Genomic DNA, 12,459 nt, shown 5'->3' with positions numbered 1-12,459 from the left:
GCGGCCTCACAGGGAACGGGGCTGGAGGCCATGTGGCTCTGACAAGGGGCAGTTTGGGAACTGCAGTCCGGAGCTGCAGCAGCAGGCGATGAGGGGTTGTGGGGGGCTGACCTGGAGGAGAGCAGTGCGTACAGGCAGGACAGGTCCCCATCTCGAGGGGCAGGGACGGTCCCGAGTGAGGTCCCGGCCAGGAGCCTGGATGATGTGGGCAGAGGCCTCGCCTCCCTTTGGGGAGGGGCGCCTTCTAGGCTGGTCGTCGGCCTGCACCGAGATCACGCCAAGAAGGAGGACGGTCCCTGGCTTTGTCCCTGGGCTGGGAGGGGCCGGTCCAAGCCTCACGGACCCTGCGCAGGCCTACCTGGACGGCCGGCCCCAAGGCTGTGTGGTTTCTTAGCTGGGCACATCCCAGTGAACCTGGAACACTCCTGCTGTGATTCACATTCCACGTCCAAAGGGCTCTCCCAGGACGGGGCGGGGGCGGCGATAACCCCAGGCCTCCTGCTCACCCCTGGAGAGGGCGGCGGCAGGAGCTCAGGGCGAACAGCCAGTGCCGGGGGCAGGAGCTCTGGACGCCGCTGCTCAGGTGGTTCCTTGCCAGGTGCACAGCTCGGACTGGAAGCAGAAGCCCCCACGGGGCTCCCCGCCCCTTGAGGAGCAGCTGGTGCCCTGGGGAAGGCAGGGTCTCTCCCCGGGGCTGGGCCCGCTCAGCCCGGGACCCTCTGCTGGCCAGGTGTCACCCTGGCAGCTGCACGTGCAGCCTGTGTGCCCCCTCGGTGGACACACTGCGTCCCCACAGTGCCCGGCGACCCCGCCACCTGACCCGGGCCCTCTTCTCCCCACAGGCTCACTAACGTCCGTGTTCGTCAGGCTGCCCTGCGGTGGTGTCGGGGTAAGTGTTTCTTTAATGTGTAAATAGCGTCCTGTTTGTTCTCGGGGTCCCGGTGGTCACAGTGGTCACAGAAACCGCCGCCCTGCTCTCCGAAGAGCAGGTAATTGCTGCCAGGTGTTTTCCATAAACAGGGTCCACGGGGCGGGGCCACCCCGCCGCGCACACGTGTGGCTTCAAAGGCCCCATGAGCCTGTGAGCGTTTTGGTGGTGGGTCTGGGGCGCCGTCCTCCGGGCAAGGCCATCTGGCAGCGGGGCTGGCTTCAGAAAGCGGGATCTGGTGTGCGGCCCATCTATCCGACCCGCCCAGCCTCGGTCCCCCTGGTCCGGGCGCAGCTCGCGAATCCCATCGCCGCACGGGAGTGTGTCGATCCCGATCCCAGAGCCGAGCTCCAGCCCGAAGCCCCAGCTGCCGCTCTGACTGTGGGCACGAGGTTTATGGGCCACGAGAGGCAGGCAGAGCTGCGCCCCCGGAGGCCGAGCCCTTAAGCAGAGGGGCGCGGGCAGACCCACGGGAGAACCAGGATCTGTGTTTAACCCGGGCTCTCCCTGCCCGTGGTGGGGGCGCTGAACCCGTCTGGGCGCCCAGCTGCCCCCCAGCACAGCCAGAGCCTCTCCTTCATCCGGGGGGCTGCCCCCCCCAACCCGCTGGCCTCTGGATGAGAGAGGGTGCGGGCAAGGAGAGCGTGCTGGGGACGAGGGTCAGAGCAGCCCCCTCCCGGCCAGCCTGCTGGCCATGGAACTCCGCAGCCCAGGAGGTGCTGCGGCCAGTCCTGGTCCCAGAGGCCAGAGGCGTCCTGGCTGGAACCACGCAGTGGTCGAAGGTCCGTGTAATGACAGATCGCACGGCGGAGCCCAGGTCTGGATTCTGTTATGGAAATGAAACAAAATTGTTTTCTTCCTGAGTCTTTACAAAAATTGCTGCTTTGAAAATTATCCCGTCAGAAAGAGAATAAACGGCATTTATTCATACCACCACCAGGCCCTCCTAGAGTTATTGTATTTTGTATTGTAAATAGGCTGCAATCTCTTAATTCGGGGCAAATTTTTGGCCAGACTTGAAAAGGTTTGAATCTGCATTGCCCCGCAGCCGCTCCACGCAAGGCAGCATTTATAATTGGCAAATGAAAGCGAAATGGGGCCTGGGGCCTTGAGCCAGGCGACCCCTCCCTGGGGTGAAGTCCAGGTCCCACCCTACCACGGCAGGCTAGGGCACCCACCTCCACATCGGGCAGAGAAACACTCAGGAGCGCGGAGACCTGGAGAATCTTACCAAGAGGAGCCAGGTCGAGAGGGGAGCCCGTCGGTCAGAGTGATCGGGGAAGTGTGAACCGTGCAGTGTCCAAAGGGACTGTTCACTCCCAACTGTTGGCTGTAATTACTCCTAACAGGAGGACTTCCCTGGTGGCTCAGATGGTAAAGAATCCGCCTGCAATGAAGGAGACCCAGCTTCTATTGCTAGCTCGAGAAGATCCCCTGGAGGAGGGCATGGCAGCCCGCTCCAGTATTCTTGCCTGGACAGTCCCATGGGCAGAGGAGCCCAGCGGGCTGCAGTCCTTGGGGCTGCGCAGAGTCGGACGCGACTGAGCAACTGACACACAGAGACGGGCAGAGGGTCGAGGTGCCAGTCCTCCTGCCGGGCTCGGCAGGGCCGCGCCGCGTCGCTGGTGCAGCCACAGCCCGCCTGGGCTTCCATGTCTCCTTCCAGACCCAAGGGCCAGCCCCCGGGGTGTCGGGGTGGCCGCAGAGACCCCAGGGACCCAGGTGTGGTTGGGAGGGTGTGAGTCAGCGGTGGAGACAAGGAAGGAAAGGTCGCTCAAGTGAACATCCAAGTTGTGTAACAGAGTTTTTTCTTGCTTTACCATTTTTCCCCCCTAAACCAAGTTAAAAGCAACTTCTGCTTTGCTCTCCTCCCGATTTTTGCATTTCCCTTCCAGCCCTGCGCTGGCTAGAGGGGGCAGCCCTTCGCAGGCCCTGGGGGCCCACAGCCCACCCAGAAGGGCCACCCCGCGTGTCGATTTGAAACCTCTGTGTGAAGTCTCCCCAGCTGTCCTCGCGTCCACCTTCGCCGTGGGGAGCTATGGAGGAATCGGGCGGTGGGCCCTGTTCTCCCCCGCCTCCACCACTCCCAGTGGCGTGTGTGTGGCGGTCACCCCGAGCGGGGCCACTTCTGCGGTATCACACTCCCAGCGCCCTCACTGGAGCCTCGTTCTTCTGGAACTCAGGGCTCCAAGCCCCCCATCCCAGTTGGTCCACAGGGAGCTGCTGGCCAGCAGCTGGAGGACCAAGGCCCCGAGGCAGCGCAGATCGCCATCAGCTTTGCGGGCGGCGGTGGCAGCCTGGAGTCTTGCCGTGGGGCTGTGGGTCTGTCCCTTACCCTGAACGCGGTGTTACGTATGGGAGCTTTTGGACCCTCAAGAGCAGAGCACAAAGACCCTTCACTGAACGTGGAGGGTCGGTCCGTTTCCTTCCCTGGCTCTGGTCACTTAGCCAAAAGCCCAAGTTACTGCATCTGGGGGAGAAAGAATCTGAGTAGTTTTGCCCAAACCACCCCTGGTCCTCAGGGGTGCAGCCTCTCGGAAGGCCAGCTCTCATGTCGATTTTATTGAACTGATTCTTGAGCTGAAGTAACTGGTCCCCAATATTCTAGTTGAGAGGCTACTGCAATGAATAACAGCACACCATTATTTAGAACAGAAGCCTGTCTTTGAACGTTGAATATTAATGCCGCGGAGACCAGGCTAAGTGCAGAGCGTTCTTCTGACATTTGGAAGCTATTTAAAGAACATAGCGGTTTGGTCATTGAAAAGAAGAGCCCGCACGGAATAACGCTCCTCAGGAAATAGCTCGAACCGCTCGTAAATGTATTTTAAATCATCTTGCTTTGAAGATGAAGCCTCAAGACTTCATTGAAAGAAACCCATCCATCCCACGTAATGATCAGGGCCCGGGCGCCGACCCTGGTGGGGGCGGGGTGCCAGACTCTCACCTGCAACTCAGCCCCTGTGTCTGGGCCCCGAGCATTTGGGGCTTGGAAGGGGTTGCGGTGGGCAGCAGGTTCTCAGGGGCCTGCAGAGTCCGCTCCAGGTGGACGGGCTTGTCACTCAGGCTTTCCAGAGCCCTCTCTAGGAAGGGCGTGGGAGTCCCAGGTGTGTGCGGCGAGACACCAGCTGCCCCGCCCTGGGGGTACCTGGAGGGGGCCCTTGACCTGGGACCAGGGACTCCTTCATCGAAGCCCCTGATCCCCGGCCCCTAGGCTCCTCCAGTCTCTGACTTCTTTCCCACCCATATTAGCTGGAGTTTGAAATCTGTATGTCTAAGGGGTAAATAAACCATCACACAAATTGCCCAGCAGGTTTGTGCCGCACATGTGTTTCTGTTGGAAGGGGAACAGCTACCTGGCAGGTGTGCCATCCCAGGCTGAGTCCACCAGGGGTGTGTCCAGAAGACGGGTTCTCCTCCCCCATGTGCCCATCCCTGTTACTCCCGCCAGACACGTGGAGCTTCTCCGTAAATTCATCATGAAATAATGTCATTCAGAGAGGCCTCTAATTCTAATGGGCTTCCCAGGTGGCTCAGTGGTAAAAGAATCCTCCTGCAAACAGGAGGTGCTTAATCGCTCAGTCGTGTCCGACTCTCTGCGACCCCATGGACTGTAGCCTGCCAGGCTCCTCTGTCCATGGGATTCCCAGGCAAGAATACTGGAGTGGGTTGTCATTTCCTTCTCCAGGGATCTTCCCAACCCAGGGTTCAAACCCCAGTCTCCCACATTGCAGGCGGATTCTTTACCATCTGAGCCACCAGCAAAGCAGGAGACACAGGTTCGATCCGTGGGTTGCGAAGATCCCTGGAGAAGGAAATGGCAACCTGCTCTTCTTGCCTGGGAAATCCCATGGACAGAGGAGCCTGGTGTGCTACCATCCATAAGAGTCGTACACGACTGAGCGACTGAACAGCAAACAGCTAATTCTAACCCTTCTTAACATTTGCTTTTGCTGATTGTGAGTGTAACTCAGCTGCAGTTACAGTTTAAAAAAAGAGGTAGGGGGAGCTAGGTAACCTTGACATCACGACTCTCAGCATGGAGTAACTTGGAGCCACTGAGGAAAGAATTGACACCTCAGAAAGGGCTGAGAACACAGGCGTGCTATTTTGGGTGCATTTACTGTTGTTTTCCTGTTGAGTGTTTCTGGCGTGTCTTCAAAATAAAAAAACAATGTAAGCTGGAATGTGAGCCATGTCCTGTAATCAGTCAGGGAGAGACGAGACCCTCCGGTTTTAGAGGCAGAGCACAGGGGACCCGGCTGCGCGGGGCGGGGGCGGGGTGACCGACAGGGCGCCGGGCTCACCACGGGCACGCTGTCTCCACAGGTGGACAGTGACACCATATGGAACGAGGTGCACTCGTCGGGGGCCGCCCGCCTGGCCGTGGGCTGCGTGGTGGAGCTGGTCTTCAAGGTGGCCACGGGGGAGCTGAAGGTCAGTGAGGACCGGCAGGAGGGGCTTGGGGGAGGGGGCCGCCTCTGCTCCCCACTTCTGCAGGGCCCCGGGCGGCTGCGGGGGGGGACGCCTAGGTCTGTCCCCGCTGTTGACCTGCAGGGGACCCTGCTCCTTGGGAGAATACACGCAGCCACGCAGCGGTTCTCGGTGAGGCCGGTCCTGGAGCCCCACCGTCTCACAGTGACTGAAAGACCATGATAGCTTTTGTCTGTAGGAGTTGTGTCATCCGCCGCTGACTACTCATCAGAGATTGAAAAGGGAGGCTTTGTAAATATTTGTTAATTTAAAAAGAATAGTACATCTGGCTTCGTGGCTCAGCCGGAATCGTCACACCCGCTCCTGCATCCGTGGCTGGCTACACGCGGCCTTGGTTGAAGCATACGAAGGCCTTGCAGCCTGGCATGGTGCAGGGCAAGAGGGTGAGGGGTCCTCAGGGGACTGCAGGTCTGCGTATCTGACCCTACACCCCAGTTCAGCGAGGGGCGCTGTCCTGAAGACGTGTTGCCGTGTAAACCCTGAAACACCAGCAGCCTCTGTCCTCCTGCTTTATGAGGGGCACCGCATGCCGAGTGCGCCGTTCATCCTGACTTTGCACAGTGCACGGTTGTCTGCACATGAGGGGCTCGACGGGTCACGGAGGGCTCCAGACCCTTCAGACGCCTCTTACTAGGCAGTGTGTGCCACAGCCCGCACTCTGGGAGCCGTGCCCATCACCTCCCATGTCATCAGGAGGGTCTCCTTCCAAAGCTCTCATTTTCACCAGGAAGCTCAGATCCCGCCGTGACCACAGCCTCGTTCTCCCCGAGGTGACAGCCCCACCGGGCTGGTTACACACCCCCTATCTCTCTGCACGGGTGTTAAAGAGACGTCAAGGTCTGACGAAGTTGATAAGTTTCACTGCTCCCTCGGGGTGCTGGCGTGGAGCTGCCATTCCCCTGGGAACCTGTGCTCCCCCCACCACCGCACCCGCCCCCGGTCAGCTCTCGGCTACACTGGAGCGGCACAGAGCATGGGATACTGGAAAGGCCCGGGATGTGGGGTCCTGTCCAGGGGCGAGGAGGTGGCTGGGCGGTGCCGAGCGGGGGCTCCCACTAAATGCACCCCCACCCCAGTCTGTGCAGCAGGCTGGGCACACTCCCCAAGCCCGGCCAGCCTGGTCCATGGCCCTGGGGTCTCTGTTGCAGACCTTGACCACACAGCTTCCTGGGCTGGCGAGACCGGGCGTGCTGGTCTAAACCGTCTTTATTACAGCGGCTGCAGGATGGTTTGCAGATGGTCCTTTTAAAGCATAAGTGACTTTGGGGCCCGGAGGGGGCAGCCTGCAGCTCTTCTCCAGCCTGTAGACTTTCCTTGCAGGCGATGGTGGTCGTTTTCTGCCCTGCCCAGTCCCCGGGGAGCCGAGCCGCAGAGACAGCAGGGAAGCTGACATTACGGCCAAACCAGGGCACAGCCAAGCCCCGTCCGGTTCATTTGCTCCAGCGTTCCCGGCCAGTTACTTTCTGCTGGTTACAATCAGAGCGGGGCCACAGGCGCCCCTGCCCCTCCTTCCCAGACTCCCCTCTGCTCGGCAGCCCGCAGCCTGGCCAGCAGACTGTTGCAGATGGAAAGTCAGGACTGAGCTGACCTTTCATCTCAGTGATCTGTGATGACAGCAGGCCTCTGACAGAAGGGACCTGGGTGTCTCCGAAGCACTCGCAGGCAGCCCTGGGTCCTGCCCATGTCTGTGGGCCCGGGGGCGGCTGGAAACTGTGCAGACTCGGCCTGTGCTCAAGGGCAGTCTGTGATCCTTTTCTCACTGACCTAAAACCAATCTTCTGTCCCTGTCTCTTCCCCCACTGGTGTCGTGCCTAGAACGGCTTTGCTGTGGTCCGCCCTCCAGGACACCATGCAGAGGAGAGCACACCCATGTAAGTGGACACGCGGTCGCTCACGGGCAGGGGACACCCGACTGTCTCACACCCCTCCTGTGTGCCAGGCCAGCAGGATGTGCGGCTCGAGTTGGCTGTGACTGTGGAAAGACGCAGGGTGGCTGGGGGCACAGAGGGGAGGCCAAGGGTGCAGAAGTGAGTCCAGAGGTGCCGTCTCCTTGTCAAGCCCAGGAACAAGCCCAGGAAAGGGAAAGTCAGCTGCCCCAGAAGGAGTTCAGGGGGTGCATCCTTGTTCAAGACCTCAGGTCTGCTCACATGTGACCTTCCAGCTGACCTGCTCATGGTCTGGTACCATGAGGCTCAAGTCCCTGGGCCATGACCACAGTGGTCAGCTGTCCAGCCTGTGTTTTGGGTGGTGGAGCTGGCCAAGGTGGCGGGGGATGGCATGTGGACTCAGGGTCCATCCTTGTCCAGGAGAAGCCCCCTGTGGGAGTCACAGGACTTGACCCCACAGGTTGTGCCCAAAGCGGACACAGGAAACCTTCAGCGAGTGCCGTATGGGGGCTTCTACCCAGGGCCTGAGATAGAAGACACAGTGTTGGGGACATCAGGATGAGGCGACGGGCGGAGCCTGGAAGGCTGAGCGCTGGCCTGTCGGCTGGTGATGCACACGCGTGCAGACAGAGCCGCGGGGAGAACCAGGAAGCACGGAGGCAGAGAACTACGTTGACCCCAGTGGGGGCGTCGGGACCCGGCTGCAGAAAGGGCCCTTGCTGTGGAGGGAGCTGTCGCCACCCGTGTGCGTCCGTCCCTGGCCCAGGGCAGTCCGCATGACCCAGGAGTGGGTGCTGACCAACTGGGTATCTTCTCTGAGGTCACCTTTCTAATCTGAGTCTGGCTTGTCAGATATTCTAGAGAGTGGGCCCGGGGGGACCCAGATGGAGCCTAGAGGAGTCTCGTCCTTGGAGGCTCTCTTGGGGGTCTCGCAGGCCAGTGAGGCAGCAGAGGCTACAGGTGCTTGGTATCCCAGGCTTCCAGACAGCCAGCCTGCACCCCGAAAACAAACCCACCCAGGCTTCTCAGCTTCTGGGGCAGTTCAGGTTTAGGAGGTTTTCATTTTTATTAGACTCACTTTCTTAGCTTGTTTTTCCTGTCCTCTTGAAGCCTCTCTAGAACCACTGTTATACATCCTAGAACATGGAAAGATAAGCGGGGAGCAAGTAAAATCATAACTTCTGTGTTCCGTGGGCCTTCGTGCCTCTTGGGAGGCTGGTCAGCGCGTGTCCTGGGAAGTGTCCCGGGGCACAAAGTGAAGTGGACCCTGTCACCCTGAGAGCGTGGGCGGGCTGTGTGCGGGGCCCATGTGTGTGCGTGTGTGTGTGTCTCCGTGACCAGCATCAGTTAGGGTGTCCGGATCGCTTCATCAGGAGCCGTGGTTCACCAGACTTCTTAGACCCTCGGGATTCTCGAGTGTCCTCGTGCAAGCTGTGTACAAACTAATCAGAGCCCACGTTTGTCCCCGTTTCTCTTGATTCGCCCCTGCAGGGGGTTCTGCTACTTCAACTCCGTGGCCATCGCTGCCAAGCTTCTCCAGCAAAGGCTGAGCGTGAGCAAGACCCTCGTGGTGGACTGGGTGAGTTGGGGGGTCTGGGGCGCTGCCAGCTCATCCCTCACCCCTTACCCCCAGCAGACAGAGGGGAGGTGGGCTTTCCCTCCTCCGCGGACCACTGGATTTGCGGACCTGCACTCTGTGGAAACTCCCTCAAAGACAGAGAGTAAAAGTCCAAACGCTAGCGGTCTGCCAGTTCCTACCAGCCGGTCCTGTCAGTGACTGTGCTTCTGAAGTGTCTGGACACAGGCCGGCGGTGGAGGGAGCAGCCGGAGGGTGGTCTCGCCAAACCTTGTAGGAGGGTAGGGGGCAGGCGGGTCTCGTGGGCCCTTGGCACCAACGGGGCATGGCCGCCCTGCCTCACTGTCACTCCTGCTTCTGCCGGGGTACCTGGTTTTTACTGATTTAACCCCCTTTCCCGCTTGCCCACGTGACGGGCCACTTCTGACAATGCCCTGCCTCAAAGGGTAAAGTCTATGACAAACACCATAGAATAACTGAATTCCAGAAGGAGGAGGTGGGTACTCAAGGTGTTCACTTTATTATTGTTTTTTAAGCCATAGATGGCGAGGGGAGGGGAGGGGAGAAATTTCCCTTTGGTTTTTATGATCCATTTCATAATTTTTTAGTTAAAAAAAAAAACAGGTACCTCAGGCGGGATTCTCTTTTATGCTGCAGAGTTCCTCCCGGGTTTGGGAAAAGTAAAACCGGAACACAGCCCAGGACACCCCAAGCTCCGGGCGGTGGGCGCTAGTCAGAGGTTCTTACCCATGGTCCTCACACGCCCAGTGCCTGCTCCGTTCACCCCAGGGAGCCCCCTGTCAGCCCCCCCATGGGGAGCAGTCAGAGATGCTGGGACGTGGGCGCGAAGCCCCTGGAAGGTGGGCGCTCGCCGGCTGCCGTCCAGGGCTGTGCGTGAGGCTCTGCTGTGGCAGCAGACTGCAGCCGGGTGGCGCCTGCCCCGTCCTCACCCCCGGGCCTTGGTGGAGTCTGGCTGGTCCCCCGCTTCCAGCTCTCCTTCCGCGTTTTCTCCAACAAGCTCAGACAGCGTTCACGCGCGGGATTCTCAGCAGTTCCCAGGCTGAAAACCGCGGCTCGTCTGCAGCCCGCAGCTCACGCACTGGCCGCTGGCCACCCACTCGTGTGGGTTGTCACCCCGCTTGGGGCTTGGCACCCCCGGTGTCCTGGGTCTGCCCCCAGCTCTCGGCCCCTGGCGGAGCCGGCCCCGAGCCGGCCCTCCCACGTGACCAGCCGTGGGAACCCCAGGCTGGCAGGAAGGGCGTTTACCCCAGCAGTGACAGTGGTGCCAAGCTCCCCCCCCGCCCCCAACCCCCGGGGTTGGGACAAGACACTGATCAGATGACCCTGCCTAGAAATGGCAGCCCCCGGAGCAGTGAGACTCCCTGCGAACCTGCCGCGGGCCATGCTCTGAGGGCCCTGAGCCGGGGGGCTCATCCCCGCTGGCCGGGCGGGAGGTGCCGGCCTCGAGAGGAGGGCGCCGGTGCTGAGCCCTCCCCGCCCCCGCAGGATGTGCATCACGGGAACGGGACCCAGCAGGCCTTCTACAGCGACCCCCGCGTGCTCTACATCTCCCTGCACCGCTACGACGACGGCAACTTCTTCCCGGGCAGCGGCGCGCCTGACGAGGTGAGCAGGGCTCCGTCTGCAGGCGCGGCCTTAGGGGCAGGCCCATGAGCAGAGGGGGCCTGGCGTGACTGGCGGCGGCCATCAGCCCGGATCCCTCACGTGTGCCCACACGGGCTGCATTTGGTCGGAGTGCCCACCTAGGCTGCGTGTGGTCCGAGTGCAGATGAAACCCTGGAGAACCTTGGTTCTAATCTGGGCAGACTGAGGGCTTAGGCTGGTGAGCACGGGCACCCTCACTCTCGGGAGAGGCTGCTGGACAGTCACCGCGCATGTCCAGGCCACACTGCCCGTCCCATCCCTCGGACAGGGCGGTGACCACCCTCTTGCCAGTCAGGTGCCCCACGATGGGCTCCCGAGTGACCCCCAAGACTGCAGGAAAGTCCCTGCTCTGAGTGGAGAAGCCCAACAGTGGGGAATCCCGTCCAAGGAAACGGGCCCACCCGCCACAGGGTCTCATCCTGGAAGGGACGTCGGGGCAGACAGCGGGCTCACAGCGGTCCCCGAGGCCCTTCACGGGTGTGGGCCCTCCCTCAGGCAGGGTGCGCGGCCCCCACACTCCGCACGCATCAGGGAACGGGGCTTCTGCCTCTGAAAACGCCCCGTCCTGAAAGGCAGCGTGTCGGGGGCGGGTGGGCGGGTGAGGGGCACACCCCGAGGGCCGCACGGATCGGGTCGTGGCACGCATTTCTCTCCTCCGTGCAGGTGGGCACGGGCCCCGGCGTGGGCTTCAACGTCAACATGGCTTTCACTGGCGGCCTGGACCCCCCCATGGGAGACGCTGAGTACCTGGCGGCCTTCAGGTGAGGGTCCTGGCTTCTGCCCCGTGGGGCATTTAGGGAGCAATAGGGAACCCCCCGCAGAGTCCACCGTTCTCCTCTGAGCTGCACCTCCTCGTGAGCACACCCCCTCCCTCCCCGGGCACCGCGGGGACCGGTCTTGCCGTCTCTGCGTTTCCGGGGACAAACCCCAAGGCTTCTCACAGTCTGCTCTTCAGGCCGCAGGTGGCGTTCCCAAGACTGTTCTCACGTTCTGTCTGCAGGGTCCCGTCTTGCGCATCACATAGAAACCAGGACTCTGTCTGGGGTCTCTATAGTAAGAAAGTGAGGGAGGCTGGGGGAAGGTGTCAGAAAGCGTGAGGTTAACGAGAATCGGGTGCTGCAGTCTGAAAAGGCTCCTAATCTCCTAATTCTTCTTTCAAAAAACCTTTTGTGAGATAATGGGAAACAGAAGTAAACATCCCTCCTCTACTGACATAAAAATCAGGAGATGACTCCCCCGTTCACCCCGGTTCCGTCGTGTTAGGCTGGGCCAGGGGAGTCGGGTTCAGGGCAATTCTGTAAAACCGTCTTTGCTTTTGTCATCAAGCCATGATTTCTGCTTCAATCTGGGCCACTTTGAAGGGATTCCTGGGGCTGGCAGCACTGGTTTCCCCCTCCTGTTGGAGTTGGGGCAAGTGTGCGTCCAGGGCCGCTCGGAAGGAGGAGAGTTTTGATCAGTGGCGAAGCCCAACAGACCTTCCGTCTTTGTTTGAAACACGGCCTCTGTACCAGGCTTTGGAGCCCCTTAAGTTTCCGGGGGACTTTCCTCCCTTCCCCTTGAGTGCGTGCTCTAGTCGTCCTGCATGTGGGCACGCACGCGCGCGCGTGTGTGTGTGATATGCCTGTATCTATGTGGATGTGTGTGTGTGTGACCCACCTGTGTCTGTGTGGGTGTGCGTGCGTGCGCACACGGCCATGTGCATGGAGGCGTGCGTGGATGTGAGCACGAGTGTTGCATCTGGCAGCTGAGATCCTAGCGAAGGCCAGGCCGTCAGAGCTTGGCCGAGGACCCTCCCTGCCGCATGCCCTGGGCTGGGCTTTGGGTGGGATGGCTGCAGGGGTCACATGACCCTCACAGCATCTGCTCCCTCGTCTAGTCCCCAGCCTCAAGGGCAGCTGTCTGGGCCTGGT

The 12,459-nt window shown here is 60.7% G+C and overlaps 1 protein-coding gene across 3 annotated transcripts in view; it reads left to right on the top strand.

Moving 5' to 3' along the window:
- Positions 1–12,459, top strand: part of HDAC4 (histone deacetylase 4) — a 294,013-nt gene that overhangs the window by 261,340 nt on the left and 20,214 nt on the right. For all 3 annotated transcript variants that reach the window (XM_081491296.1, XM_081491298.1, XM_081491297.1), the window contains 6 exons: positions 843–889; positions 5,258–5,365; positions 7,238–7,293; positions 8,800–8,887; positions 10,391–10,510; positions 11,213–11,310. In XM_081491296.1, coding sequence (XP_081347422.1) covers positions 843–889; positions 5,258–5,365; positions 7,238–7,293; positions 8,800–8,887; positions 10,391–10,510; positions 11,213–11,310 — 517 coding nt within the window. The remainder of the gene's footprint in view (positions 1–842; positions 890–5,257; positions 5,366–7,237; positions 7,294–8,799; positions 8,888–10,390; positions 10,511–11,212; positions 11,311–12,459) is intronic.

The sequence above is a fragment of the Giraffa tippelskirchi genome, chromosome 5 (assembly GCF_054371585.1).
Source record: "Giraffa tippelskirchi isolate mGirTip1 chromosome 5, T2T-mGirTip1v1.2.pri, whole genome shotgun sequence".
NCBI lineage: Eukaryota > Metazoa > Chordata > Mammalia > Artiodactyla > Giraffidae > Giraffa > Giraffa tippelskirchi.
Note: the sequence above shows the minus strand (reverse complement) of the source record. Positions and strands in the feature narration are given on the sequence as shown.